The 25858-nt window shown below is 37.0% G+C and overlaps 1 protein-coding gene across 1 annotated transcript in view; it reads left to right on the top strand.

Moving 5' to 3' along the window:
- Positions 1–25858, top strand: part of GABBR2 (gamma-aminobutyric acid type B receptor subunit 2) — a 471821-nt gene that overhangs the window by 294942 nt on the left and 151021 nt on the right. The window contains exons 9-12 of the mRNA XM_027741022.2: positions 10319–10399; positions 13176–13326; positions 13823–13955; positions 24872–24979. Coding sequence (XP_027596823.1) covers positions 10319–10399; positions 13176–13326; positions 13823–13955; positions 24872–24979 — 473 coding nt within the window. The remainder of the gene's footprint in view (positions 1–10318; positions 10400–13175; positions 13327–13822; positions 13956–24871; positions 24980–25858) is intronic.

Genomic DNA, 25858 nt, shown 5'->3' with positions numbered 1-25858 from the left:
GAAGTTTACTGAATTAGCAGGAGAATGGAATTATTTCTCTGGAACTTTGGTTTTTAAAAAGTCTCAGTTGGAGTGTGTTTCTTATCTCTTGAATACAAGATCAGCTTTCAGATTAAAAAAAATCTGACTATACCAACATAGTTTTCTGAATGAGCTTTTTTTGCAAAGATTTTTTTTTCCCCAGTAAGTTTTACCACTATTAGATTTTAAAAGGAAAAAAAAAGGAATAGTAATGTTGATAAATTTTGAAATTCAAGACTAGAATGCATCTTACTAAAATGTACTGCTGGTACCTGAAGGAAACCACACTACTCTGTCTTCATGAAAAACCTGTATCAGGATAGATAAATTCTGAATTGACTGTCACTATCATCTTATGTTTCAAAACTTCTTTGGTCTCATCCTGACATACAATTTGCATACACTTACATTTCAAAAAAAAGCATCAAATGGAAATTTATAAAGTGAAAAATATCATTGTAGGAGTCTGTTGGGCTGGGCTGGCACACAAAACATTTCAAATGCTGGTGTTTGAAAACTCACCATTTCTTTTGTAGACAGTACCTTCGTGAGGTGATCCATCTCCCGGATCTGTCTCTTAAAGCCTGTGAGAACTGAGTAGGCCATGGTCATTTTTCCTAACTGCTGAGCTTTCACATCTTCCAGTGCCTGAGGGCATGGGGTTGCACAACCTCACCACCTGCGCTCCTTGGCCAGTGCCCCAGGCTTCGAGCAGCCACCCACTGCTTGTAAAATGCATCTCTGCCCATGGCAGGGGGGTTGGAACTAGATGATCTTTAAGGTCCCTTTCTATGATTCTAGAAACACTCAAAGTAGCACTCATGCACACACTTTTCTCTCTCTACGAATCATGTAATTCTTGAGTTAGATGGGCATCCTGGCATTGCATAACATTTCTTGTTTTCTCACTCCCTAGTGTGCCATCCCTAAATACAGCAGTGACAACCCCATCCCTGGGATGGGAGCAGAGACTACCTCCCTGAGGACAGGGAAATCCAATCTGTGATCCCATGTGACTTCTGGATGGGGAGCTGATTGTCAGGGGTAGTAGGCAAGAGTTGGGAAGTTTCAAAGTCTACGGCTTTTGATGGCACCTTGAGTGACAGCTCTCCTGTTCATCTCAGCAGAGGAGACTGAACGAGTGATCTAGGGGAGTATCACTGCCTGGGTACCTTTGTAGTTTCCCCTATACCTTGGTGAGGGTGCACTTGCACTTGCAACTTATTACACAAGTGGGCTTTTTGTTGCTCTAAGTTTTTTCCTTAATGATTTCCCTACTCTTCTGGAATAAAGTATCTGGAACAAACTGGCCCGAGTGATTCAAAATGGGATTTCTTGTACAGGAAAAAGCCCTGGCAGTTACAGCACAAATGACAAAACAGAAAAGAGCATAGAGTTTGCAGCATTGTATGAATGTGTTTAACACTGCCTCACATCCCTTATTTAGTATCTTAGGACGAAGGCAGCAGGAATTCTGTCTTTGGTTTTGACCCTGAATAATGAAGATATTCAAAGCTCTTCATGTGCTACAGTGTTTTCACAGGCCACCTGGTGTAATGGCAAGAGTGGTTATTCGAGGACATAATGAGTAGTTGATATCTAACACACATAATATGCACAGCAGCTGCTGCTCTCCTCCCATCTCAGGCATAGTAACTGTGAAACTCCAACTTTTAAATAATGCCCTCTTATCTCTGAAAAATTTTAAGGATGCAGTGTGTAAGGAAGAAGCCAGAGCATTCCATTTTCGGACCTCTCAGCTGAAGCAGAGCAGGCACTGCCTGCTGGGAGGCTGCTCAGCGGTGTGCTGAACATTCTTCTCCCAGGGGAGGGAAAACACAGCCCTGACAGAAGGTGAGGGAAGGCCTTAATTATAAAATCGTGTGTATGCATCCAAATATGCGATAATGGAGCCTTTGCGTTGTCCCTGTGTGGTGTGAGATCACCAGAAAGCAGGCACACCTTGCTAAGTGGAGGGAAAACAACCTTGTTGAGAGGCATGATTGCTGGCATGATCCACTGGGATCATGTGTTGGGAGACATTTTTATTTCTGTCATGTTATGCACTTAAGTTTGGTTATCATATGAATTAGGAAGGGCCAACGAGCCCTCAAAAGAACTGTATCGTGCAGTTCATTCTGTACATTTGAGCAGCCACTGAAAACACTGTGGCAGAGACTTGGCAGCCATGTGCAGGTCAGCTGAAGCTGTCCACAGACTAGAGCTTCTGTCAGTTCTTGTGCTGTGCATCCCCACACTGACAAGAAATCACCACAGAGACAAGAAAAGCCTCCCTGGGAAAAGGTAACCGCACAAGGTTTTCTAGGTATCTGATGTGGGTTTTTAAATTTGTTTTGTCTACTGCAAAAAAATAGTTGATCTTCCACATTGAACTGAATTTAAAATTTCAGTTACAAGTAACATGTTTAGGTAAGTGTAGTGAAACATTTCTTTTGGGCACGCACAAGAAAATCAAATTAAATGCTAGAATATTAAACATACCAGAGAAGGAAAAGATCACCTTGGTCTTCTGTCTGATTCAACCAGAGTGTTCAACTGGGCTAGAGACTGGGTCATCCAGGTCCCTAGGGACTCTGTCTTTCCTGTCAGGATATTCCCTGTCACATCTTCTGTCATGTTTGTATGGAAAGCTTAAATGCTGAGCTAGCAGATGGAAACTGGGATTAGGCCACTATCCTGGGTGTCTTGCATTTTTCAGCTGCATATGCATTTAACCCTGGTGAGTCAGAAAAGACCGACAGCAGTGCTATTCATAGTTTTTTCTTCCTAAATGACACTGCTTGGTGAATTTGACTTAAGTTGATAAGTAACTTTTAGGTTAACTAAAAAAAAATTATCTGGTAATTTGATCATGATTCAAATCTTTCTTTTGCAAAACTCTCCTGATAATGCACACTGTGCCTACTCATACTGAGTTTCCAGGACACTAGAGAGACAATAATTACATTTATTCCCCTTGAATAAAATACGTGGATACACTACTGCTTTGTCATCTTGGGTTTTTTTTGGAAGCATCATAGATTGTCAAAATGGATACGCTCCCATCCTGTGGTTTGCTGTCCCTTTAACTTTGAATGAGTGCAGTATCGTGGTATATCTTGAATTGTGCCTCATAGCCTCTGATCTTTCACACTGAAATCAAGCTCATGAGGCAACAGAACGTGGCCACACCCTCTGTCACTGGCACCTCCACCCCCTGTTTGGTCCTGCCTTCAACTGTCCCTCTCCCAGAGAGACTCTGACAGATGGAGCTGCTGCTGGGCCCTGGGATTCTGCCAGGAGGGCTTCTCTGCAGATCAGTGGCATCCACGTCCAAACCTGTCACTGCCTGGATGGCCTTTCCAACCCAGGAAGCTCTTGGGAGTTCTCCTGGGAAGTCAGCCCAAGCCTGTGTGTCTGCACAGGCTGATTGCCTAGCACACTCACTGTAGAAAATGTTCTAGTGTATGTGACTAGAGTGCATGAAGTACTTAAAGGCATATAACAAGTAATGAAGTTATTATTTCATAATTGAGAAAACGTCTTCTCATGATGACTGCCTGTAGTTTTACATGTACAGTGTTATTCTTCACTCTAAATTCTGAGTTAAGAAAAGCACTCTGGGTTTGGCCTCTGCTAAGAAGAGGTGATTCCAAGTGATAAGTGAAATAAATATAAATTTTTGTTTATAGACCATGATACATTTAGATAAATATTAATACTAAAAAACATATGTATAATTACACTGTATAACTTCAAAGAATAATTTACTGTGGCAGATAAACTCTCAGAACGATGAAGATTTACATTCTCTCAAAAGTTAAATCATAAAAGACAATAAACAATGGAATAGGAGAACCCTTAGCTGGACCGAGACGTTGCAGTTATTGCACATGCATGTATCCTAAAATATAATCATACTGTACCCATTTGAATAGATATTTTTGTCTGTTAGCTTATTTAATGGAGTTAGTGTTTGCTCTGTACACTTGCTTCATCACAACCATTGTTATGCTTCATGGATGATCTGCCTTCATTACTGTATATTTGTTCATACAGAATCACAGAATATTCCAAGTAGGAAGGGAGCCACAAGGATCATTGAGTCCAGCTCTCAAGTGAATGGCCTATACAGAGAATTGAACCCATGACCTTGGTGTTATTAGCACCCAGTTTTAACCAACTGAGCTAATCTCAGGATTTCTCAGTTTCCAGAATGAAAGCTATAATGATGGTGTTAACAATTCTCATTTTAAGAAATAATTGTTTTAAACTCAAAGCTTTTATTTTTTTATTTCATTATATAGCTTTTGAATGCATAATATATAAATACCTAAGACATTTAGGTATTAAATCCACGTGAACTATATTACTAAATTTCTATGCCAATCTAGACATAAGTCTAACAAACAAAATAGGAGGCAGAGGTGTAATCAGGAAAGTGAAAACAAAGAATCAGTAAAAATGCAAAACAAAGTGAAAAAAAGAATCAGTTAAAATAATTTTTATATGCTCTTAAAAATACAGATTCTTGAAATTTTTATAGAAAAATCTACTCAGACTACAAAATTACTAGGTTTTTTTATGACTTCAGGTTACTTAATGATATTTTATTTACAACTTGCCTCCTTGCTTGCTGTATCTGGTTGGCTAAATACCATAACTAACATAGTGAAATAAGTCCAGGGTTAAGACTGCTTAGCTTTTATCCCAACTCTAAGGATACCCTGTTTGGCCTTTGTATGGTTTGTCCTTTCTGTCTGTTTTGTTTTATGGATGAATGAAAGATTCATAGCCAGAGAACTGGCTATGAGGAGTAATTATCACTTGTTAGATATACTACTTGCATAACTCAGGATTTCCTGTGTGCTGTGTATGTATGTTTCCAAATCAATGGAATATGGGATTTCATAAATAAAACATTAGACAATAACTTCAAATGAAGGAAATAGTTATGAAGGAGTTAAAGATGAAGGTAATATTTCTTAAGGCAAAACAGATTTTAAACTCTAGTTACAAGGGTAAAAACTGTGGTAATTCAAATCCTTGCAAAGGTAACCTATTTTTCTTCCTTGATTCTCTCTTTTCTGGCAGCTTCTGATGAAGAATAATCTTTTATCTGACCTGACATTTTCTTCCTTATTTGAACTGTGATTCTTAATCTCAGCATTTTTGTCTTTAAACAAAGAAATAGTTGCCTGCAAGTGGATGAAATTCATGAAAAAGGCTTTGCTCATTCATTATTTATAAGCTTCTATTGTGATTTTTTTTTTTTTTAACTGGAAGCTTTCAACTTGTGTTGGTTATTGCTGATATGTGATAAGGATAACTGAAAAGCTTCTCAGTCCTGTCTGACAAGGATATATTATGAAAGTTAAAATTACATTAATTTGCTAAGACTTTCTACATGAACCACAACATGAAATGTTTCTGTATTTATTCTGAAGGAAATTAGCTTTCATCGTGCTTAGTTTCATTTAGCATTGTAAAGGCATTTGAAACAGCATTTCCAGCTTTTGTGATATATCATTATTTTGTGAAACAGCTTTCAAAATGAGTGAGACAGGTAGGGCAGGTTAGAAGAGACTTTGCAGGCAAATTGCACAGGATTTACTGAAATATGGGAAGTGTTCTCAAAGTTGGCATCAGTTTGCAGTCTCCAGTTTAGAATTTTCACTGCTTATGTTTGGCCCATCTTCCTTACCGTGTCTTGCTCTCTGAACACTCTTGGTCACAGGATTGCTGTCACTCAGTGCAGCACATGAGCTCTTCAGGAACCTTCACAGAAGGCTATAGTGGGAATGACATAGAAGACCTAAGACCCAAGAGTGACAAATGATTGCTAGATGAGACTGACAGTGTAAAGTGTTACAGAAAAGCATTCACTCTTTAAAAGGGAACGTGAGCAGAGGCTAAAATGGAGAAAGGCAAGCCTCTGGAGGCTAATGTAATGTTTCTGAGCACTATTCACCCTGTCTCTGGACTGAGCCCATCAATGAGTTGCCAACAGCCTGTGAATGGTGAGCTTTCAGATAGGTTAGATGTGTCTTTGAAAGTGTGAGTAGTTGTGCAGTGACATGATTTCTGGTTCATGTCTAGGAGACTGATTTGAAATTTGAGATTAAAGTCTTTCCAAATTTCAGAGTCATTCTCTTCCTAAGGATTTTTAAGCATTTCAGGTGTGTATGGACCCTGCTTAGTTTTACCAGTTTGCAATCACTTGGGCATTTTCCAAAACTCTTCTGAGATACGATGGGTAAATTTTCCCTATAGCTGCCAGCAGTCCTGTTGAGCTGTGATGCATGGAAGAGGAACAATGTCCAGGGAACTAAATGATCTGTTGTAGGACAAGGTTTAATAACATTGGCTCCTGAGATAGGCTGCTAAGAGCTGAATATGTAGCAAGATTTTCTAACATGCTAAGCATATAATCACTCCCACTGAATTAGGATGGTTAAGCAAGAGGGGCAGTTGACAAAGAGTGGGATAAGAGATTCTTAAACTGCTGTCACAGGAAGGTTTTAAGGGAGTTGAGAAGTAGGAGGAGGTATATAAAAAAATTTTGAAAAGCTCTTCGAGGAGAAGGAGTCATGGACGCAGCACCTTATGCAGGGATGTTTTTTCAAAACAAACTAAGAACCATCTCATGCATTACAAATGCTTTCTCTCATCCTTAAATATCTCTCAGTAGAAACTATCTTCATGAGGTGTAAATTAAATACGCTTACAAAAATGTGGTGGAAATGGAAATTATGTAGTGAAAGGAACTGAACCTAAGCACTGTCTTATCTGGAAATTCTCAGTGTAAGTGAATAAGTCATACTGGCAATCATAATACTGCTGTGAATTTTGCTAAGTTTGTTTTACTCAGCTAATATCTGTTGTAGGATGATTCTTTTGCTTTTATTGAATAAGAACATGTAACTACCTGGTATGCCATTGAAAATCTTCTGTATTAACTTTGTGAAATGTAAGCCAATTATTTAGTGGTAGTGTGTTGTCTGGAGTTGCTTAAAGTGGGCTATAAAATTCTGTAATAAAATATGTAGAAGAAAAAATTTTAATATACCTTTAAGATTAGCTCAGTTCTTTGTTGGTAGAAGGCTTTCATCATATAAGTAATCTATTCTGAGATAATTAATTAAAATCAAGGATTAGTTGTTTATAATTCTGTGAGATAGGCATACATTTCACTCACGTATTTCTGGGCCAGTTTTCTCTGTGTTGGTTAGTTTTCATAGTTTTTTGTTCCTGTTTGAAAGAACAGCTGCAGATTCAAATTCTGAAATTTCACCACTCCTGTCATGGTATTGACAAACATTATCTCACAAACCCAGTATATTTTCCCCCAATATTTTTCTTCCGCATTTTAACATGAGCTGAGGGATTTCAGTACAATCTCTCTATCATGAGTGTGGAAAAATCTAGTTAAAAATAATGGAAGCACTACAAAAAGAAGTCAGCATCATATTGTGCATATTGTACAAAGCACTTTGTTGTTGTGTTTCTTTGGAGGAGTTCCACTTCCTCCTATCCTTTTGTTGTTGAACACTCAGAAGTTTTGACTGAGCTACATTATACCAACAGTATACTAACTTGAATAATTCAGAACTTTCAAAGCAAACTGGATGAAATGACACATAGAAATATAGAGCCTGCACTTACATCCTTATCTATGTTGACCTATGCAAGACAGCAGAGAGCCATAATGCTGCCTCCTTGCTTCCTTTATTTAGTATTTGGAGGTGACTTTTTCACTGATCAGCACTTGTGCTTGAGGATCTGAAAAACCTACAACTGAGTTGTACTCCTTGCTGGGATAACAAAACCTTTTGATATCTCCCTCTCAGCACCCCTTTAATCATACCAGGAGGATAGTATATCCTTCCTCTCAATAAAAATCTGGTTTATTTCCCTCATAGACTAATTCCCCCAGTTGTTTAAGATATCAGATATCTTTATGGCTTTTCTTGACTTCAATAAAGCTTGGCATGTTCTCTATGAACTGTCCTTTCCTTTTTGTAAGGGACAAGGCATTGATAATGTGGTTCCCTGGTACTAAATGTTGCAGGTTTTCCCCACAGTCTTGGGTTTCTCGGTCAAAAAAGTCTTGATCTTCGGGCTGGCCTGGAAGTTTGTTTCTCCAGCTGCCAAGCTCCACTCCTACAAGGGCTAGCTCCTGGTACCCAGGCTAGGTAGTTGTAGGCTACCTCATCAGGCACATTGTCAGTGTTACTTCATCTGCAAAGGAAACCATGTAAGAATATAGAAATGTTGAAAAGGAATGACATTGTATGTCACATGAAGTAATCACAGAAAAACTTTCTCACCTGCAGTACTTTAATCAGACCATGGATTTACACTGTCTTTTTTGTATGCTTCTCCACCTGTTACATGCTTATCACATCTCACCTAGTCCCAGCTCCAGAAACAGTTGTAGAGCAATCACTCTTTTCTCCTCTACATTTATCAGAGCTATCAGGCTTTTTAGCCTGTTGCTGTAAAGTTGTGGCTAGACCAACATCAAGGTGCACGTCTTCCCTCTTTCCTATCAGTAGATGCTGTGGACCATCTGGCATCTAATATACACACTGTATATCAATATGCATTCTGATGTTTGTCTCTCTTCTCTCTAGGTTGTGTTTTGATGTTTTAGATTTACAGGTAAAAGTTGTCATGATATAAATACAAATGGAAGTGAATCAGTTCTGATTTTAGCATTAAATGACATTTAAAAGTTTGGCTTTTAAATGACTACTGGGAATATTTCTTTTACAGTTTACAACTGTCAGGAATTTATTCATGTACCTATTTCACAGAGAATTTCAGTCGGTGACAGAAATTACAAACTTATATTCACTCCTAAGAGTATATGATGCCACATGGATGGGCTCTGTAAGCTGCTGCTGGGGACCAGGGGATTCTGCTTTTATTCCAAACTAGTCTTAGGGCCCTCCAAGTAGATCACACTCATGTGAAACGAAAATTAGTCTTCGGAGCTGCAAACTCCAGCTTTTGATGGGGGGGGCAAATGCCTAGGTCTCCCTGCCAGATTTGCAGCCCAATCTACAGTTCTGTGTAGACAATTTTAACAATAAAAATAATGATTTATGTAAGGAAAACTTTTACCTCCTGTGAGCTCTCAGGTTAGTATTAGTCAGCCTGCAGATTTTACTAAAATGGAGCTAGGTGCTCCATTCAGCAGAGCTGAAGAGGCAAAAATCACTTTGAGTGAGAAAGGAGAAAAGGTTACTGTGGATCTGTTGGGTAAAATACAGACTTTTCAAATTCGCAATCTAGTTCAAGGTCATCAGCTCCCAAAATCAGTGTCACAAATAGGGTCATGAGCTCAGAATTTAAATGTAAATTGCATGCCTCAATATAGAGGCCTGAAGGCCCTACCTTTCTGTTGAGCTAACTCATCAAAGAAAACTGTATCCAGTGTGCCTGGGGTTTATAAGTATGATCAAAATGTAAAAGTTTTAGTGTAAGAGTGAGAATTTAGTAAGTTCTTGCACTTCTAAGCCATTCCAAAAACCCAACAGAAATGACAGAAATTCGTTCATGCCAGATGCTATCAGATGTGTGGGGAAAATGCATGTCAGAGTTCCAGCTACAGTGGCCAAGGCAGCAGACAAACAAATTAAATTCCTCTATCTGCATACTCTATTCCGTTAGGTGCAGGAAAGTCATGTATGTGACCATAGTCCCAAAATAGCAGATGAGACTAACTGTAAAATTTTATCTCAAGTGCATGTTGGCTTTAATTATATAACATAGTAAGGTTTGCAGTCAGGGTACTAATGAGTTGCTAATTCCCAGTCAGAGTAAGAGATTTGATTCCTGGCCTATCTGCTAACTAGCCAGTCTACTTCATACTGGCTGGAGCCTGCTGCTATGAATCTCCTGGGAAATACTTCACTAAGCAAGATGTCCTAGTTGTTTAAATGGGAGGGGAATGTGTGATTTAGCCGTGCCTGTTCTCCCAGCAAAAATGTCCTGCATAGTGTGAGCCAGTAAGAAACTGTGTGATCTTTAAGCTGGAGATGTCTGTGCCCAATAACAGTTTCCTGATTATGTAAATGAGTTCTTAAAAATACTTTGCATATCTTTCAAGAATCAGAAATATTTCTTTTAATGATGTTAGCTGTCTGGCATTCTGATTTAATAATTCATGCCCTATTCTTTCGTATTTCTTTTCCTTTTGACATACTGTCAAAAAAGAAGAAAAAATCAGTTAAATAATTGAGAACATGTGAACTGCCATAAACAATCACTCTTGTTTGTTTCTCTGCAGAGCGAAAGGAAGTAAAGGTGGGAGAATACAATGCTGTAGCTGACACACTGGAAATAAACAACAGTGTCATCAGATTCCAAGGTAGGAGAGAAGACTGGAAAAAGGTATAGGAGTGACATGAATAGATGTATGTAGTTCGTAAGAATGCATGCTATTAAAGAACTGTTTTAGTATTTTTAATAAAAAAGTATGACACTGAAGAAAGAGAAAGGGAACTGAGCTGTGCTTAAAAAATAGGATTCTGAACAGAAAATCGCCATATTTGGAAATTGTATACTTAGTTTTTATTCCAATGACAGGGCAAATTCAAATTTATATGTGTACGCAAATGTTCTTTGATATTTCAGCAAGCAGATGTGTCTTCTATTTTGTCTCCACTAATGAATAATGTTCTTATTTAATCCCCATTTCCCACTCCCCCAGCTCATCTCACCTGAGGGATGTTCTCTTGTGCTATGTTTGCAGACACAAGAGGGAGGTGGTTGTTTTTCTTTGGGAGGTGTCTTTTAGCTAGTTAGAAAATAGAGTTTTAAAATACAAAGACTAGTTTTAACATGGCCCATGTGAAACAGGGCCAGAGAGGGTGTTTAGCCCAGCAACTCTCCCAGGGTCCACAGCACGCATATAGCCTTGTTGCTGTATCTTCTTGCCTTTTTTTATCCCATGCAGTTCCAAAGATAACATGGGAACTTCATCTGCCCTCACAGCAGTTGGAGTGTGGGCATACCCATGGTTTTCAGAGCATATGGTCATGGCAGTCAGATGTGAGCTGAAATGAGTTTTAAGGGTGTCTCCTGTTGAATATAGGCATACATACTATTTTTTCAAAGCTAATATTTAAGATTTATTCCTAAGTTCTGCTATGATGCAGTTCAGTAAGATAAAGTCAAGTTGACTTTGTCAGTTCTGTGTGGTTTTTCTCTAGGAGTGGTGAGGTGCATGAGTATCAAGCTGCTGTACTCTACTACACCTTCCTCTAGTGTCCCAAAACCCAAGGATGGCATGAGCATGGGTGGAGTTTCACTGCAGTGATCTAATTCATGGCTGCTTTTCCGCCTTTCCTTTTGGTATCCTTTGCTTTAAAGGACTTTAAAGAGCACATCTACATAAACTCACATCTGTCTGGAGAATGAGGCTTTGGAAATGAAGAATTCAGAACCTGTCCCAGTTGCCAGAGTCTGGGACCCAGCAGATTATTTTTGCTGCAAGGAGGAACTAATGATGTAGTTGAATACTGAATCAATACCATTAATTTCCAGAGAACATATGCAGGATGAATCAAGTAACAGGAGACAGGCTTTGTTCATAATTCCTTGCCTTTATAGACAGTATATGATGGGAAAAAATCTCTATATAGTTTTTTTCAGAACAAGACAGTTTTTGTTCTGACCACATCTGAAGGTGTTCTTATATTTAATAAGTGCAAACCATCAGTATACTCTCTATGGTTCAGATATAGCATTGTGAGGTTTTATTCTTTAGTGTTAGTTATTTTAAGTCAGATGTGTGCTTTATTATCTTTTTGTTTTGTTACTCGTCTAGTTTTGTGAATTGCCATGGACTGTAAATGCATGCTCTGTGGAGGGAAAAAGAAAAGAGGAAAATTCTCCACTATCAAAACAGCAAATGATCCCTTCACTGTCACTTTATTGTGATCACCTAAAGGATTTTTTTTTTAAAATCTTTGGCATAAAGACAAAAGGATAGCAAGTTTCCATGATCTGAATTATTTCAACTTAACTGGTATGCGTAAAGTTATTTTGTTGTATAAATCCTTGAATATTCTTTTAGGTGCAAAGTAGAAGAGTGGACGTAAAAATTAGCCATGGCAGCTGCTAGTCAGTTACTTATAGCTCTGTGATCTGTGGTTCTGCAGAGCTCTGCTTCTGCAGCCATGCTGTGAAGTGGAGCTTCTTGGCCCCATGTGGTCACCCTTGCAGCCCCACAGAGGACTGATGAAAAAGGACAGGTTCAGGCAGTATAGAGCACACAAATACAATTCTGAAGGAAGGCAGTGATGCAAAGGGCCTTTTTCCAACTCCCTGCACCAAGGAAAAAGTTAGTAAGCAGGTAAACTGAAGTGTGGGAAGTAGGGTATGCAGAGCTTTATTGCACTTGTTAGACAGTGATTCTCCTCATTAAACCAAGACTTTTAATAGTGGGAGCTGACTGTCAATCAAGCTCATGGCTTTAAACATATCTTTTAAGTTCATATGTTCAAGTCCACGTCTGCAGGGATTTGCAAAGTGGATCTGCTCCTATAAAACTTCTACCAAAAAATATTTTTCCATATTGTTCCATTATTCTGAGGGCACCAACAGTCCTGCCTCCCCTTCTCCCAGGGCTTCCCCTACCTTGCCCTCAGCCCAGGACCCCATTTCATCCCACATGGCTGTCATTTCCTGTCCTAGTGATGTTACACCAAGAATGGTCTCAACAGGCCGTTTGAATTTGCTCTGGTAATGACAGTATGCACAGAAGAGATGCTTTCTGTTTTCTACTCATTGTTCTGTCACTTGTTTCAGAAAAGCAATAACCTCATGTTAAAATTTACAGTCATAGTATTCATTTTAGTGTTTATCTAAACTTTAAAATGAGACTAGTTATCATGTATGAGTTTCTGCATCAGGGTTTTGTTGTGGTTTTTCTTCCAAAAAGTATATTTACCTGTTCCAGAAATACAAATCTTCATGTCAATCTATGTGACTAACATATGTCTGTCAAAGTCAATGATTTCATCAACTACTGGTGTAGTTCACAGTTGCTAAATGTACTGAATCATATATAAGGCAAAGTTTCTTACAGAAATTCTGCTTCTGGTTGAGGTTTTGCCTTTTTTTTCTTCATGTAATTCTAGGACTTGAGCCTCCAAAGGACAAAACAATCATACAAGAGGAGCTGCGCAAAATCTCCCTGCCTCTCTACAGCATCCTTTCTGCCCTCACCATCCTAGGAATGATAATGGCCAGTGCTTTCTTGTTCTTTAACATCAAAAACAGAAATCAAAAGTAAGACACTTGTGTTACTTCTATCACTAATTCTTTCATATTTAAATGCCATGTTTGTAGAACCCGTCACGTATACATATCTATCTACATATAAATATGTAAGGAAAATGTTAAAACTGTGGAAAGATGATATTTTAGAACTGTTTAATTGAAATCGCTGTGTAATATATGAAACAGACTGTATTTAAGTTCTTTTATACTGTCTGAAAAGTGTAATATTTTTAATCTATGTTTGACTGTCTTCTAATAATATTAACCCTTGCTAATTAATTCATCAGTAAAACAGGAGGTCTTTTTAGTAAACATTCAAATACTAAAACAATTCTAGACAATGCTAGACTTTATAAAACAGCAAATACTGTGCATGCCTATAGATTTCACGAAGTTCTACAAGAAGGTTTATCTGTTTGCCTGGTTACAAAAAGCTCTTCATTATTGCTCTAATAGCCTAGCAGTAATCTTTTCCTCTTAATGCACTATCACCTTTTGTCCATAGACTAATAAAGATGTCCAGTCCCTACATGAACAACCTTATTATCCTTGGAGGGATGCTTTCTTATGCATCTATTTTTCTTTTTGGTCTTGATGGATCCTTTGTCTCCGAAAAGACATTTGAGACACTTTGCACAGTAAGTAACTCCATATATTCTAGTTGAAGACAGTCTTACAGAAAGCCCTGTGAGAAATGCAAGCAGAAAATTTAGGTAGTTGGATGTCTTAGTACATTTAATAACTGAATCTCTTTGTTCTTTACTGGGGTATTTTCTGAGACCAAATTCTGAGACCTGCACAAAGCTTTATTATTATTGTTGACGTTGTTGTTGTTAGTATTAGTATTGAAAGCTTCATGTGCATTGGTATTTGACCTCAGACTGAAAGGGTAGATATACTTTCTTGTTTTGAAATCATATATATGAAGATGATTTACTAAAGGTTGTGTTCATAGCATGACAACTGTAGTACCTGTAAAACTACTGTGTTGTCTTTATATATTCTATATTATTTTAAACTTCATGACTGCTGTTTGCCTAGATCTTTTTAGTCAATCTTTTTGGCTGAATCTCCAAAGACGACTACTACTACTTCCAAGCTACACTATAAACTCACACACGCTTAGATCCATATAGAATACAGTCTAGTTAAATCAAAACAAGCAACTCTGAAACCAAATTAAATATGTCCACCTAGAAACCTAAAATGTCTTAATTGCTCACTGTAATGTGCAGCCTAACTTACAGAGGACATTTCAAAGAAGGGAAAAGAGAAAGAACTTCACTGCAAGGATATTCCCTCCAGAAACAATACGAAGGGCATTTAATCAAACATTTTCTTCTCAAAAAATTTGAAGACTGTGCTTAGACCTGTTGCCTAAGAATATCAGACTTACTTAGGAGTTATCTTCACTACGGTTTTGATCCTTCTTCAAGTCTGTAGAAAGTTGCAGTTCACTGCACCTTTTTTTTAGGAGTCTGAATTCCTGATGTCATGACTGGAGACAGGATAATTCAAAGCATGAAAGTTGGATGCATAAAGCTAGTTGATGCGAAGACATCCAAATATGTCAGCTGAAACCCTCCATACTGTCTAGAACCATTAAAAAAGTGAAATACCATGTGACTTGTTCAGTTATACCATTTCAAAACACTGGAGATTCTTTAGCATATGCCAAGATGGACTAGAAGATACAGTATAGGTGAACATACAGGATTGTCTGTGGAAAGTCCTACCCTCCTTAGCTGGGCATGGACACAGCTGTATTTTAGACACTCAAACATTAGCAGCAAAAGAAAAGAGAAAGAAAGAATATCCAGTCTTTCTACAGTAAAGCACTAAATCTCTATAGAGCTAGTAGAAACAGGTGCCTCAAAGACTTGAAAAGGATGATCCTGTTCACTTCTCCCAAACTAGTATACAACTCTGTGAATACATAGGGGCCATTAGGAAGTGAAAGATGCCATCATCTGTTTTTTATCCAGCAATTATACCATTTTTTGTGGAACAACTTCTAGTGGAGCAGAATAGCCATTAGGAAACCTTTTCTCACCCTCCATTGCAGTAGTGGCAAGGGATGCAATATCCATGTCCTGATGTCTGCTCAGCCTTGAGGGGCTTGTATTCAGAGCTCCTGAGTTCATTGCCAGGCTGCAGGCCATTGTATGACTGGGCTACAACCCTCCTCTGGAAGCAGCCATGCACTGCTGAATAGAAGGAATGTGGGAATCAGACCTACTGATCAGAATTGAGCTGTTCTAAGGAACAGGATTCCAAACAGATGTAGCTATATAAAACTAAATTTAAGCCCTTCTTTAAATGTGAAACAGCTCAGTCTGAAAAGTGAACCAACATCTAAAATCCCGTGCCTCTGAGCTAGAACCTTTCTTCTATCTGATTTTTATCTAATTCGCCTCTCAAAATGTAACCACTACCCTCATATTCTAAATGCAAAAAAAAATTAACTGTGAGCTGTTTTGTTCTGTCATATCTTACATATCTCTTCCTTTTATTCTGATTTGTATCTGTCACATTATGTTAAGTCTGTTTGTCTATCTGCCGAAGAGGGATAGATCTGGACTGGCACTTGATTAATATAGCCACTTGATTAAATGACCAATAAAAGAAAAGGGTGAGGGAGAATGCTGTGTCCTAAAGCCAACTTTGATTAAGAAGTAACACCACCTGCCTTAAACAGAGTTTTTGGATTTATTTTTTTTTTACATAGTTAAATGCTGTTTCTGTGAGATTTCTTCCCAATCTTGGCTTTCCACATTTTCAGTCCAGTACAGAAGCATTTCTGATTGTATTTTCCTGTGCACAGCTACCTATATACCTTATGAATCCTAGGTCTGTCAGCAATTAGTTTTTCATCCATAGATGCAACAAACCCTTCTGTAACTGCCAATCAGGAAATTTTTTTTTCTGACTTCCTGATCATTAAAACAATTCTTATAAAATTTCCTTCTCCAGTTATAATTTTTTAATGGAATAGCTTATGCTTCTCTTAGAAGCTTAGATAATAATGATAGATATAGCATAGATAATGATAACCATCTTTACATGGCTATCATTGACTATGGCAATGCATTTTTCTTATATCTAGAAAACTCTGAATTAATGCTGGGAAATTCATAAATATGAAAGACAAACATGCTTTTCTGTTCAGTAACTCTTTTCTCTCTCCTCCTCTCCTCAAAACTTCCACAAAGTGATGGGTACAGCACATGCATTTGGCTCCATGTCATAAACATCCAGATTTCCATATGGGCAATATGCTTAGTGGTTTTATAAGGACTGCTTACAGATACCAGTGCTTATAGGATCAGGCCATTACAAATCTCTCTTCATCATCCATCTCCCTGGAAATGCATGATTTTGATTACCCATTCTAGCCATATGAGAGATTAGTTTAAAATTCCCATTTTATGTAAGACTGTGGCTTAGTCTCTGAAAGAACTAGCTACAATGGAGAATGACCATAAAAAGCCATTGAGTCAAATCATGAGTGTAATAAATACATCTCAGGCACAGAGAAGAACCATGTCAATGAAGGGAGATATTTTTTTTGGTAGGGAAGTAAAAATTTTCATTTGGCTTTTATAAGCACATGCAAAACTATAAAGCTGTCATTAGTGTTATCCCCTCTCTGTCATTAGTGTTATCCCCTCTCTAAGCCAAGTAATCACCCTCTTTGTCTTCTGTATTTCGAAAGTGGTTAGATTTCACCAGGGTAGCAGAATATACACAAGAGCAAGTGTACCTAATTAGATATGTTATATACAGTCTCTGTATATAACAGCCCATGGAGGGGGAATTGGAACTAAGTGATCTTTAAGATATCTTACAACCCAGGCCATTCTATGATTCTATGATTCTATGATTCTATACTCACAAATGCAAGAAAAAATGTTTTCCAAATTGTAGGTATTACTTTCAACTCTATTGGGTGTGTTTCCTTTGTAGTACAGTGTTCATACCACTGTTTGGAGGGTGAAATGCTTTGTAATGTCTGTTTTATACTTTTCTAAAATCTAAATCTACATATGCCATATGCTTACTGCTGTGATATTCCAAGGACACTGAAATGTGGTCCAAAATTAAACCATTAACACCTGGAAGTTTCAAAGGATTTATTTGATAAGCTGTAGTACCATTTTCCACTCTGTAAGGCACTTGTGGGAGGATATGGTGTATAAGTCATTATGCTGAAACAGAAACAAGTGTAAATGTATTTGAGAGTCAGCAAGCACTTCAAACATATGGTCAAATAATTTGCTGAATAGGGGTATTATATTTGTCTTTGAAATTATATAATGTTAACTCTGTGATAGAGTGGGTAATTTGTTCCCAAACACACTTTTTTTTGTCTTGGTATGCCCATTTTCTATGGAAAAGTAATCAAATATATGCATAATAATTGTTCGTACTTGCAGTAAGAATTCATAATAGCAAATGTAGCATTATTTAGTTTCATGTCAGAATTAGAGATTAGGTATCATATTTTAAAACTCCAGTTATATGGAATTAAAATGATCCAGAACAGTGAGTTCTGAGAAAGTGGTCAGTGTATTATTGAATCATTAGATCGTGTCTTACTTAATGGCAACTTTATTGGTCGTACAGAACAAGGAAAAGCAATACAATATTTCATTAAATCCATGTATGCTAAAGTACAAAGTGCTTCAGATATGAGAGAGAGAGAGAGAATGAGAATGTTTTGTCTTTGTTTTTAATCTCAGAATTACCATGATATCATAGCAAAAAAAAAGTTAGAAGTAAGGGTGTGAAACGAGATGTGATGCCAACTGGAAAAATGCAAGCAAGTGGAAATATAATTGAAAACATTCATTATATGGAAGAGAGAGACTCAAAATTAGCAATGCCAGTGACATATCCTATGAATAGAGTTTAAGCTGACATACTAAATGTAGATACTTAAAATAGAGAGAATATTAGATATGATCATAACATTTAGACTTCTGCAATACATTCCACTGAGAATTTCATGGTTTACATTTAAGTAATGTCTTTGCAAGTTGGAACTGCTATGGGATGAAAGACTACTATGGTCCCGAGGAGGACCATAGTCTTCTCTGTTATGCATTTTCCTCAAATAGGTACTTCTAATTATTAAGTTGGGGCTGAAGATTGAGTGCTCCACATTGGAGTAAAATGCCCATAATCTCTGCAAAGAAAGGCCTGCTGCGTTAGGTAGACTGAACATCTCTGCTTCTCCTCAGTCTTGGTAGTTGTGATGTGTAGCATCACTATCTCCTAGAGAGTGTGCTGTACTGGGTGATGGCAGTGATAGAAAAGGGGCAAATGATATGTTTAAAATAATTCGGTATAGGATTCATACTCTTCTAGGGGTAATTTGTACATAAGGAAGAAACCAAACAGTGGGGTGAGATGGGATAGAGAGATAGAAAGAGAGAGAGTATAAAGATACCACTTTGTCAGACCACTGAAAGATCCAGCTACCTACTGCAGTGTGTCTGTGCTAGTATCCAGAATTTGTGTTTTTCTCAGTCAAACATTTTGAGAACATGTGCATTCTTGGCAACAGTAGATGTTATAGACCTTATCTTCTCAAAGGTGTACTTTAAGATGTGACCTTTAAACGTATCTAGACATTCAGGAAGCCCTTTCTAGTTTTCAACTAGTATTATTCTTAGTTATGGATCACTAACACTTTTGACTCTGTACCGTGTAACAATGTGAAAGGCAGGTTTTGTTCTTTTTTACTGATTTTTCATAGTCTTATGTCTGCCATGCTGAGAGAACAGCTAGGCAAGGTGGAACTCCATGGTCCACGTTGCATCTTTTCTTGGGATACCCTGAACCTGTGCAAGGTGAGGATTGCAGGGTGGTTTAACAGTGGAGAGACATCCTGGAAAAGACATCAGACACTGAGAGGCTACAGTGAGGAGCAGGCAGGAAAAGACTGTTGTGAGATGTTATGAAACAGATTCCTAGGAATGGGAGCAGGCTGCAGGGTGAGGGGCATGGTGGGCAACTTGCTAAAACTATGAAAGATGGCTGAGAGCAGTTCTGGAAGAAGGGACTTACCTCTAATGGGTAAACAGGGAGAGGGAGAAGACATACAAACCTTCTGCCTAATTATTTATTTCTGCTTTGTCTTCACTTGTCACTTTGAGTTTCTCTGTTTAATCATTTTTGAGGCAACTGACTGAAAGTAAAACATCTGGGCAGTGCCACCTTGAAGCCGTGGTTTTCTCATTATACTATGGGCAAGAGCCCCTGGGACTAGATGCTGTGCTACCAAATAGCGTCTGGCTTTGATATTTGGACAGTAGTTGAAGATGTGCTCCTTAGTCATGTTCTTTATGCTCTTTAGGCATTTTTCAAAACTCAGGTTTTGGGGTGAGGTTTTTTTCCCATCTTTAGACCTCATATTTGCCTAATTCTTTTCCACAAATTGTTTAGTTTTGGACAGGAATTAAAGAAAACCCAAACAGACAGATACTCAAATTTTACTGAACTGCAAGAGGATTTAGACCTCTAATCTATTTCTTTGTCTCCAGAAACCATAGCCTTTGTTTATTTTTTTTCATCTGGCCTTTTTAATTTTGTGTGTATTCTTCAGTTTATTTCCTACTTAATTGTTTAGCTGTTAATTTTAATCCCTTTTTTGTATAATCACTTCCATAATTGTCCTCACTGTCCTTCAGCCTGAGACTGATCTCACTCCTATTAATTCAAAGGCAATTCTCATTGCCTTTGAAAAACTCATGTTACTGAGTTTAACATAGGCCTGCTCAGCTTCTATTTTAGTAAATGACATTTTCTTGGGGGTAAAAAAAAAAGGATTCAAACAAAAGTTATGAGGCTGAATAGATCCTAGAAACAAAATTATGTTGTGTGCTTAAGTAAATACACCACAACCTTGCCAGAGATTTATTAAGGTAATATTTTTAGAGTGTTTTACCTCTCCTACAGTAGGACAGCAGACAGATTTCAGAAGCTCCTTATAGAAAAAGGAGAAAGTGTAACATCTTTTACTCTGCCCACAGATTAACTCTGAAAAATGATCTAAAGTGTATTAAGAAATCACCACAGGAGATCTCACAGCATGTGATGAGCCACTGTACTTAATTTATGTGAAAACAGCAGGATTCAATTCTATAACATTATTACCACTTACGTTTTGCAGGAATCTGTGCTGGTGCCACACAAATTCTAAAAATGTGTTAAGAGTCATAAAAACTTGTCAAAAATGTTTGATATAAATGAGAAAAGTATAATTCAAAGGGATGAACTCATTCTTTGTGGTCCACTTGTGCAGACCTGTGCAAGGAGTTTTGCCATGGTTAATAGAAGCAGGATCACGACCCAGTGAAAACTTGTTGAGATGACACATTTTTGTTCATAATAATTGTACTTTACGTCTCTGGTTTGCCAAGAAAAATAGAAGGTACTTAATTTTCAACTCATGAGTAGTCCATAAGAATCAACAGAATTGTCCTCTTAAACATAATTGTGCTCTCCAGGGCTAAACCAACAGCATGATTTATTCTCACATTTGTCCCTTTTAAGTGCCTAAGTCTAGTACGAGATGCCTCTAAGATGCTCAGCAGTAGTATTCAGCTGCAGCCTAACCCTGTGGGCACTGCAGCTTCCACCCAGTGCATGTGTAGAACTGGCTAATTATTGATATTCCCTAAATTAATCAGTCTGAGTCTCATATATTAAACTGGAGAGTGTCTGGAGTGTCAAGTCCTACAAAAGAAAGATGTGCAAGTTTTTATTAAAAAGCAAAGCAAAGCAAACCAAAACAAAACCCAAAACAAATCCAAAACAAACACATACCCCCCCAAAAAAACACAACCAACCAACCAAAACCAAACCCTCAAAACCAACAAACCAACCAAAAATCCAAAAAAACTCTAATCAAAAAAAAAAAAAAACCCACACACATTTTGAGATGGTAAAAAATATATTTCAAGAATTTTTAAGTCTAAGTGATTCCACTACAGAAACATAATTTAAATATTGTACCAGCTGAAGAAGGAGTTCTTAAAGAATCAAGTTGTTTCACTATTCCATTAAAAAAAATTACCCAGAAAGGTCTGTTTCTTTATGGAGACACTTTCAGTGTTTGGTGATTGTCAACAGTGTTGTTCATCAGATAAATGATTTCTAGTTTTTTTAGTTATCACAAGCAATGCACCTGTAAGAGCTTCTACTTATAAAAAGCGCAAATTCCTACATGATACTTTCAAAAACAGACCCTAAACCAAAATAGTGTAGTAAGTATAAAGGAAAGAGAACTAGGAGACTGCATTTTACTATCTGTATAAGTATACTTGATTGTTGTATACCAAAGAATATAATTTCCTTTGACACTTCTACATTGTGTTTGAATTATAGAGAAAAAAATATTAGTAGGAAATATTCAATTAGTCAGTATGTCCGAAAATTAATTGAAGGCATGAAGAATTTTGTTATGACCTGACCATTTAATTAGAAAAAAAAAAAAAGAATGTTTTTAAGTTTTGTGTCCAGTTTGGAATACGTATTTGAATGCAAGTTCTTGTCTACAAAGAGACCTCTTTCCTGCTCATTTGGTGGGTACTGGGTGAAGGGTGATCTTCTTCAGCTTTTTCTGTCGAAATACGTCATTATAAACTTCCAACATGAGAGAATTACTGATCAATTCTATAACATAATGGTCATCCTCTATGATTATTGGTGTTATTTTTATCATGTTCTTTCAAATGAGTGGGATTTGGAGGTATAATACATTTAATATAAATGAGCAGATATATGAATTTCAGAGGCTTCTGCTATTTTCTAAATTTTTCATTTTGCCAGCTGCATTAATGAATTATAACAGACAAATTCGAGGTAATTTTCTTCAAAGTAAAAAATTTATTTTCATATGAAACTTACCATCTCCTTCTTAGCAACAGTGATCTCATTTTGACAAAATCTCCTGGTATGTTTCAGCTAGAATGTTTCCAATACAGACAGTGGTTATGTTATTCTAATATGCACAATCCAGATCAGGAATATATAAAACTTTTTGAATTAAATATTCTAGAAATAACATTTTTCTGAATATTGGGTTAGAAACATATTATGAGCATAATTGAATTTATTACTATTCCCAAGAGACAATTACTGTCTCAGTGAGAACAAATCAGACTCTTATTAGAGACACGAAAATACCATGTATTTGTTTGCCAAATATATCACTAAACTGTACAGAAAAGAGCTGAATACTTATTAATAGCAGCAAAAAGATTGAATGCTAAGTATGGTTATTGGTGTCAAGTCAAAAAAAATGTAACTGGCTAAGATGAACATGTTGATATGAAATGAATTTGTTAAATCACTCAGAGTTGATCTAACAGTGGTTTTACTGAAGCATAATGTATGATAGTGGATAATGAGCAAAGACTTGAGAAGTATTTCAGTTAAAAATAATACTTTGCTGACCCAAATATCTATTACTTTTTTTTCTTTTTTTTTTTTTTTTGGTTAGGGGTTTCTTTTTCAATATCACATTCAAGAATGTCACAAAGTGGGGTTTCAATCTAATCGCAGTTGGTTTATCAGTTTTATTAACAACAAGATTAACCAGCAATGGGTGAACTCTACATTCAGGGTCAGTATGAGCAATGTTAAAGATAAACCACAACATTAGGTGCCACTATGATGTTAATATATATCTAAACAGTCTTCTATACATAATCCCAACCATTATGGATCAAATGTGTCTTATTTACTTATTTATTTGTTTGTTTGTTTGTTTGTTTGTTTATTGTAAGGAACGACAGTAATTTTATGTCACTTATTACTTTATCAATGTTTTTGAATGTGTAATATTTTTTTTCATATCTTTTCTTTCCTGCTTTGATGCCCAATCACTAATACTTATGAAAACTCAGAATTTCTTTTCCACAGAAAATTTTGGGAGAAAAAAACCCACGTTTTGAATACTAAAATGGAAATTCTGAAAAAATTTGGAAAAGCAAAAGCTAGATAGCATATATTTAGAAATGAAGCACTTAGATTATTACTCATATTTATCTTAGATGCCAAGTTTTTCGTCTTACTAGAACACCTGGTTTCTCATCAATATGCATATCCTGAAGTTACAAGTTAAAAATCCCAAACTCTCCAGATGTTAGATGTGAAACTAGCCTGGTTTCCAATGAAAAACATTGCCTTTAGGTCATCTAAAGGTTATTTTCCAAATACTTTCTCAGAATGTGCTGGTTTCTCTAAATCAGATTAGTTTTACATCACAAAACACCACTGGCCAAGGATGCATGATCAATACGGCCAAAAGAAGTCTGGCTTTCCTTTTTTATAGCTTTCCCTTCCCTTTCTTTAGTCATTGTCTCTCCCTCATTTTTTTCATCTGCAAGGGACTTCTTTCTTTGTTTTTGTGCAGTCTCCCTTTTTGACAACTGGTTCATGTGTAGTCTCTAAAAAGAGGATGAGATTGTTCCTCCTCCTTGTGATTTCTCAGCTATTGGCTTCCAGCTCCATGCTGTGCCTCTTGCATGGTCTTCTACCTGCTATGCTCTGTAGTGTCTGACCCATCTTTGGGGAGGAAGATGGCCTGTTGAGGGCAGAAAAGCTTTCAAACAACCAAACCTATAGGTAATGAAAAGAGAAACTTCCAAGGAATTAGAGAGGGTTGTGCAGAACTTACTACAACTCTGAAAGTCACTGTCCTAGATCAAAGCAAGTCTGAAAGCGAGGGCCTATGTACAAGAGGCTATGGGCAGTTGGGAAATTGCAGAAAAAAGCTTTTGTAACTTGTGTTCTCTCCTTCTTGATCAATTTGAAGCTTTTCTATTAAAAAAAAAAAAAACAACACACACCTTATTCTCTTTTTTTACACTAAATACATCAGTTCTATTTTAGTTTTTAAATTTTCTGGTTTTCTCTGTGAAGCTCACTATGAGGAAAATGTCTAGATAGGTCTATGTCATAGCTGTGGCCAGCTCAGGGTCCTATTGCTTCATCACTCTGTGCAAGCTCACCATCTCCAGGACCTGTCTACCAAGACTATGTTCCTGTTTTCTTACCTTTCCAGAATACTCAGGGTTTTCACTGAGTGATGCATATCTCACATAGTACAATTTTATCTTATTTAGTCTGAATAACATCTCTATTTCTCTGTTCATTTCTGATCAAAATGTTACTGTTAATGTTAGCTCGCTGAGTACTGTTTATAGTCTGTCTCGAGTTCCTCCATTAGTTCTTTCCTCTATCTGCACAGAACACAACAAAAGTGAACAAAAATGCAGAATATTGTAAGAGATTTGTGATTTTATATATGAAAGAGAGGGTTAATTCAGCATCCAGATTTGTTTCGGTTGGAGAGAGGATGGAGGGAGAAGTTAAAAAAGCAAGTAAGCAATGAGAAATTCTGAAATGTTAAAATTTTTGTGAAGTTCTTTGAATATTTTTTTCTCGAGGCCTTGAGAAACAAGTTGGCTTAAATTGTGATATCCACATTGTACATTGAAAATTAAATGACTTTGCCTTTATTTATGTATATATATTTTAGGTCCGAACATGGATTCTTACAGTGGGATACACAACTGCATTTGGAGCAATGTTTGCAAAAACATGGAGGGTTCATGCAATTTTCAAAAATGTAAAAATGAAGAAAAAGGTGAGAAGAAACAAACTCTTTTCTTATTGCTTTTTAAATATAATTTTCTAATTGTTTTGCTACCTTTCCTAATTGACCACAGCTGTGCTGACCCTGTTCATGTGTCCTGTTCAAAGATCCTGAATGGTTTAAGACTGGGGCTTTCTTGATCTCCTTTTTAGTCTCTGAGAGTTGGAGTCAAGCATCCTCTCTTCAGTCTTTATAACGAGAGGTGGGCAGTGGAGATGGTCATAAAATGTCAAAGTGAATTCGAATCCCCACTCTCACTTAGTATGTTGTTTCAGCATCCAGAGGGCTCCTTCTGGTAGATTCACAACTGTTATGAAATGTTTTCTTATTACGTTTGGTTTAGATACAGATGTTACACCCGGATTTCTCATGAATTAGTAGGAGAAGGCGAGAGAAAATGTTGTTTAAACAGCTTTCTATTTCTAATTTTGATTGAAATTCCACAAGTTTACTCTGATCAGAACTGAACTACAACCGTCTCTGTCATTTTTGGTACAGCATATTTTCTGTAAACAACTAGGCTCAGCTCAGGAGTAGTGCAGCACTTCATGTATGTATTGTTCATTTGATATTTTTCTCCATGGAGCTTCTTTTCACTCATGCAGTACTTTTAATCAAATGGTTTTATTTAAAAATTGGAAAAATGGTGAATAGAAATCATTTTGACAGAAAAAGCATTAAGAGAAATGCACATGAAACAGAGAAACAAAATCAGTATTATTATAGAGTAGTGCCAAATGCAGTTCCTATGTGCATCTGAATATATTTATTCTAATAAGTGATAAAGAGTCACATCCAAAATAAGTAGAACAATATTCCAAAACCTCATCAGATTTCTCTCTTTATTTCCCTCTATGTGTGGTCAGAGAT

Source organism: Pipra filicauda, unplaced genomic scaffold (genome assembly GCF_003945595.2).
Source record: "Pipra filicauda isolate LSUMZ 115617 unplaced genomic scaffold, ASM394559v2 scaffold56_size3634133_pilon, whole genome shotgun sequence".
Taxonomy (NCBI): Eukaryota; Metazoa; Chordata; class Aves; order Passeriformes; family Pipridae; genus Pipra; species Pipra filicauda.
Note: the sequence above shows the minus strand (reverse complement) of the source record. Positions and strands in the feature narration are given on the sequence as shown.